This window comes from Cariama cristata, unplaced genomic scaffold (assembly GCF_000690535.1).
Source record: "Cariama cristata isolate BGI_N322 unplaced genomic scaffold, ASM69053v1 scaffold3562, whole genome shotgun sequence".
Classification (NCBI taxonomy): domain Eukaryota; kingdom Metazoa; phylum Chordata; class Aves; order Cariamiformes; family Cariamidae; genus Cariama; species Cariama cristata.
Genome location: NW_009601926.1, coordinates 1 through 4,882, shown reverse-complemented (window position 1 = coordinate 4,882; position 4,882 = coordinate 1). Strand labels below are relative to the sequence as shown.

At 42.1% G+C, this 4,882-nt stretch overlaps 1 protein-coding gene across 1 annotated transcript in view; it reads right to left on the bottom strand.

Moving 5' to 3' along the window:
• The window catches only part of PHACTR3 (phosphatase and actin regulator 3), a gene marked incomplete at its 3' end in the record, with an annotated part of 41,956 nt that extends 37,548 nt beyond the window's left edge, over positions 1–4,408 (bottom strand). Inside the window, exons 1-2 of the mRNA XM_009710623.1 lie at positions 4,276–4,408; positions 3,093–3,296 (exon numbers count right to left, since the gene is read on the bottom strand). Of these exons, the coding sequence (XP_009708925.1) occupies positions 3,093–3,296; positions 4,276–4,408 (337 nt within the window). The remainder of the gene's footprint in view (positions 1–3,092; positions 3,297–4,275) is intronic.
• Between the last annotated feature and the right edge of the window lie 474 nt (positions 4,409–4,882).

Genomic DNA, 4,882 nt, shown 5'->3' with positions numbered 1-4,882 from the left:
TTTCCCTTATATCTCCGTCCCAAGGCTCTGGCATATGGCGTTGTTTACACCAATGGCTCAGTCTGGGTGTAAAAAGGCAATGCAAGTTCATCATACAAGAGTATTTCTTTTCTCTTGTTGCCACCTAGTGTTTTAAACAGGAATTTAAACTGACACAGCTTGTACAGCTTTTGTACAAACTTGTTTTCACAGATAATTTTTACTTTTTTCACTTACTTTTGAGATAAATCCTTCAGTCCATAGCAGAGAAAAACTTCTGCTCAAGCCAGGATTATCCTGAAACACCCATGTAAAAAGAACTTGGTTCCTATTACCAGGGTAACTTACTAGAAAACTGGAGAGGACAAAAATAGGTTTGAATATTAACTTCAGTTATTAAGTATTTTCTCTCAGACCCATCATCCTGCATAGTGGTTACCAACTACGTGCCTTTTCTTAAGTTCACTGCTGGAAATCTGGTACAGCTCTGTAAGGGCAGTGCTGCAAACAGAGCTTGACATCTGGAGGTTGGAGGGCAGAATTACTGAGGAGAACAGCAAAAGCGCAAGTGGGATGAAGAGCTTCTGTAGCCATATCCAAAATCAAACATTGAAAATTTGAGAGTTGGCAACACTAAGCCTGGTCTCTTTTTCACATTTGTGGGGTGTGGAGGAGAGTATCCTTCAATGAGGAGGGTTGCATCCACAATAAAATCTTCTCTTTTATTCTAAAAAATGTCTAGCGTTATTTTTTTCATTTTTGGAAGGCATTTTTGCACATTTTTCTCCCTCCAACCCAGAACCCTAAGCAGTGGACAGAGCTTCATTCATCTCCCTATGCATCCAGGAGACAGGGGTCAAGCTAGTCCAAAAGTAACCCTATCTAAAATATCTGAAAGCACAAGGGCATTTCTGCAAGTGCCTGGGTGCCCAACGTACAATGTCTTGGCAATGAGACACCTTCCTACCCCGGACCTCCTCCTGCACTGATCAGGATGTTTGCTGCAGCCAGGAGACAGCCAACCTCTGCTAAGCAAAGATTTTTAATTTGGCACTTAAGGGGTTTTGATTATGTGCTACTGTGGAGATGCACAGAGGACATTTATGATCAATTATTGCCCATTGAATCATGGCCTGAGGGAATGAAAAAAAACACCTCTTAAGTCATTTTATGCTGCTGCACAGTGAGAGAGGGTGTCCATGTTTACTCAGAGCAAGAACTGCAGGTTCAGCTCAACCCTAAAGAAGGAAGGGAGGAGACTTTATCTTTATACCTACTTGTTCCTGGAAGAGGTCAAGGGCCAATTTTATCCTCATTGCAACTTGGGCCTATATTGAGAGTTGAGAGTTTCCTTGGATCACACCTTATTTGTCCTAATGACAGCTGTTCAGTGAATAATCTTGCAAAGTGATGTCTTGGCACCTTGCCCTGTTCCCCCTCTCTCTGTGATTAATTGATGCTTGGCTTATTCCTCACTCCTCTGCTAACAGCATCTCTAACATTACTAAGGGGGGAAAAACGAAACACAAAAGACCTTTCCAACCTCTTCATCTTCCTTTTCTTTCATAATCACTCTTTCTCTCTCCTCATATATTTGTATTCCCTTTCACTCATTGACAGTATTTGTTTAGTCTTAACTTACCACTGCCTCCACATCTACACAAAAATAAACGAATGTATGATCACTATTGAAAAAGAATCTATACTTATTGGAGTCATCGAGAAAATTAAGAGTTGTTCTTTGTGGAAAATGTTGATGAGAAAGAAATACCAAAACTCAGAATATCTTAGATGTTACAGGAAATACTTTGGTTAAGCAGCAAAATATCTAGATTCAAAATGCTGCGAGGTGCCTGGTGGAGCTGTAATTGCGCTACCCTCTACAGGTCAGATTTTCCAAATAGCCTACATCTCTTGCAGAGCATGACCTTCTCAACAGTTGAGCAAAGTCAAAGGGGTGTCCTGGTTGTGCCTCTTCCTGTCGCAATGTGGAAGGGGCAAGCTAGAGCCTGACCCATAGCGCAGAATGTTGAAGCAATCCCGAGGAGCATTATGATACCATTTTGAATCCAGCTCCCACTTAAACTCTTCTGGCTTTTAAGCATGGACAAAATACGGATATTTGCTATGGGAAAAAAATACTTGTAAATTTCCTCAAAAAGACTGAAAACCTCAATATTTTCTGTGAAGCCCAGTGATCACATCACAGTGCCCCTCTGATATATTTTTTCCTGGTGACTTTGAAAACCCTGTTCATTGTGCCAGTAGATGAGTGTGGATGCAAGTCAGGGCTGAGATAATGGCTGTCATTTAAAAGTCTAAATATCCAACAGGTCTGACATTTAGATGTCAGGACTTCATTCTAATTTGCAGTAAGGCCCTTTTAACTGCTTTTACCATATGTAAGGGCTCTAAAATTGGAACGAACTAAAGTCATATTCACTTTAACACCCTTTCTGCAGTGCCAGAATGTTGGAAAATGTAACAAACATTGGCAATACATTAGAAAATCAGGCCTAGAGGAATTGCTCTTGAAACATTCAATGAAGTCTGGCACAGAGGATTGCTTTGTGGGAGCTAGGTATATCACTTATGTGTGTTCTGTGTAACTAGACGAGATTTCGTAGGTCTAGTTTAGACCTACCCTAGAGAGCAAACCCTTCAGACAGAAACCTCTGCAGAACCTGTTGACTTGAATTTGATTTTAGCTGTTGTACTGTTATCCAGCCCGAGTCTAAGTAATGAAAACATTTAAATCTTCATTGTGTTTTATGGCATATTGATATGAGCATCTGATTCAGCAGATGTTTACAGTTGGTTTGATTTTTTTTTTTTTAACATGCATTTAGTGCAATAGACTTGCAACAAATAATCCCCTGAGAAATTCAGATAAATATGTGAAGTACAAAGATCAGTGTGCTGTTATCAGGCAACTGGACTGCTCAGTTCGTAGAAATCATTAGCATTCTGTTCATTCAATATAACTAGCCTAATTCACAGCGTTTTGCAGCGATAGGCTTAAAAAAGGTTGTAAGAAAAAAATCATATGCTGTGCTGTGTAGGCAAAGAACCCATAGGGAAGGGAAAGTCTTGACTGACCAGTAACGACTGACCTGTTACGCTTTTTGTGATTTTGGAGATTGCCTTAGGTGGTGGAGCTGGGAGCAACGGAGGGCTAGGAAGCTGTGCCGGATTTCTTTCTGTTAGTTTCTGGGGGGAATCTGGGGATTCAGATACAAGTAAGGCTTGTGGACTGTCTTCAGATGCTGGCAGGCTGGCATCTTCCAATTCTTCCGTGGGTGCTGACGGTTTCTTGGCTAGTAGGAAGATGAGTAAAATTAATTGAACATAGAGTTAATAATGATAGGCCAGGGGACAATGCCAGGAACATTCAGAAAAACAGAACACATGGCACACAGCTAGAAGCACTTGTTTTCCATAGTGAAAGTAATTACTGTGTGAAAGAGCCAACCAGCCAAGGCAGGTGAAGAATAAAATGTATGAGGATATTGAAGAATGTTAGATTTGAGGTTCCTGAGAAAACTGCTGAGCTTCTCTTACTTCCCTAAAGCCTTTTTCCCTCCCCCCCCACCCCGCTTTTTTTTTTTAAATAATGAAAACAGCAAAGCAAAGCAACTTTTGAGAACTGCAATGGCACAGTTACTGAGTGAGTACTTTTCTGTACTAGGAACACACAGCCAAAGGGGCAAAGAGTATCAAGCCAGTAATATTACCTGAAAGCTGAATTTCCAGTTGTTTGTTGTACACGCTTATTTTTTTCACAACTTAATTTTTATCTTATTTAATACATGACTTCAACTTGCATCCCAAGTCTTTTCTTACTGTACTTGACCCCAGAACTGTTGAGTCTTTCCTGAGGTTAAAGTTGATAACCAAGAAAACCCTGCCATCAAAAAGATTTGCCATTGGATCTCAGCAGCTAGTGCGGAACAGAGAATCAGTGAAGTACTTAAGAAAAACTTCAATCACCAAAGCCTTAATTTGACATATTGAAGCAGTGCTCATTTCAGGCTTCTCTCATGAAAGATGGCAAAAGCACTTAGCTCTTAAAGTTAGTGCAGGCTGAATCACTGAGCAGTTCATCAAATTGACCTGGCTGTGATGAGGGCACAGGGGAGTAGATCCAGAAAAGCATGAATCTGAAGCAGGACATAGGTGGAATTTCAGCGATGAAGTCCAAAATTAACATCCTTGAATCCTGCTCAGATACCAGCCGACGCTGGCAGTGCTTAGACTCGCACAGTGCCTCACTGTTTGACTTTCACACTCTGTTACATGTCCTGATCTCTGCCTTGGCATACGTGGGGACCCACAGAGAGGCTTGAGGCTGACTCTGATCCAGGACCCCAGCCATGGCCAGGCTCTCTCCAAACTGCATTTCAGCCACTATGGGCTCAATAGTAGCCATGAAGGTTATTTTTCCTACCCTAGCAGGTGAAGCACTCATCCAAATGGGGAGATCAGTGTTTACGTCTCTCCTCAGCATAGAATCATAGAATAGTTTGGGTTGGAAGGGAACTTTAAAGGTCATTGTAGTGGTTTAACCCCAGCCGGCAACTAAGCACCACTCGACCGCTTGCTCACTCTCCCCCCACCCCCAGCAGGATGGGGGGGGGGGGGGGGGCCCCGCCCGAGCGGGGGGGGGGGGGGGGCGCGGGGCAGAACTGGAAGAGTAGAAGTGAGAAAACTCGTGTGCTGAGATAAAGACAGTTTAATAGGGCAGAAAAGGAAGAAAATAATAATAATGATAATAATAATGGTACTAATAATAATAAAAGAGTTAGAATATACAAAGCAAATGATGCACAATGCAGTTGTTCACCACTCGCCAACTGGTGCCCAACCTGTTCCTGAGCAGTGGCCCCCAGCCAGCTTTCCCCCC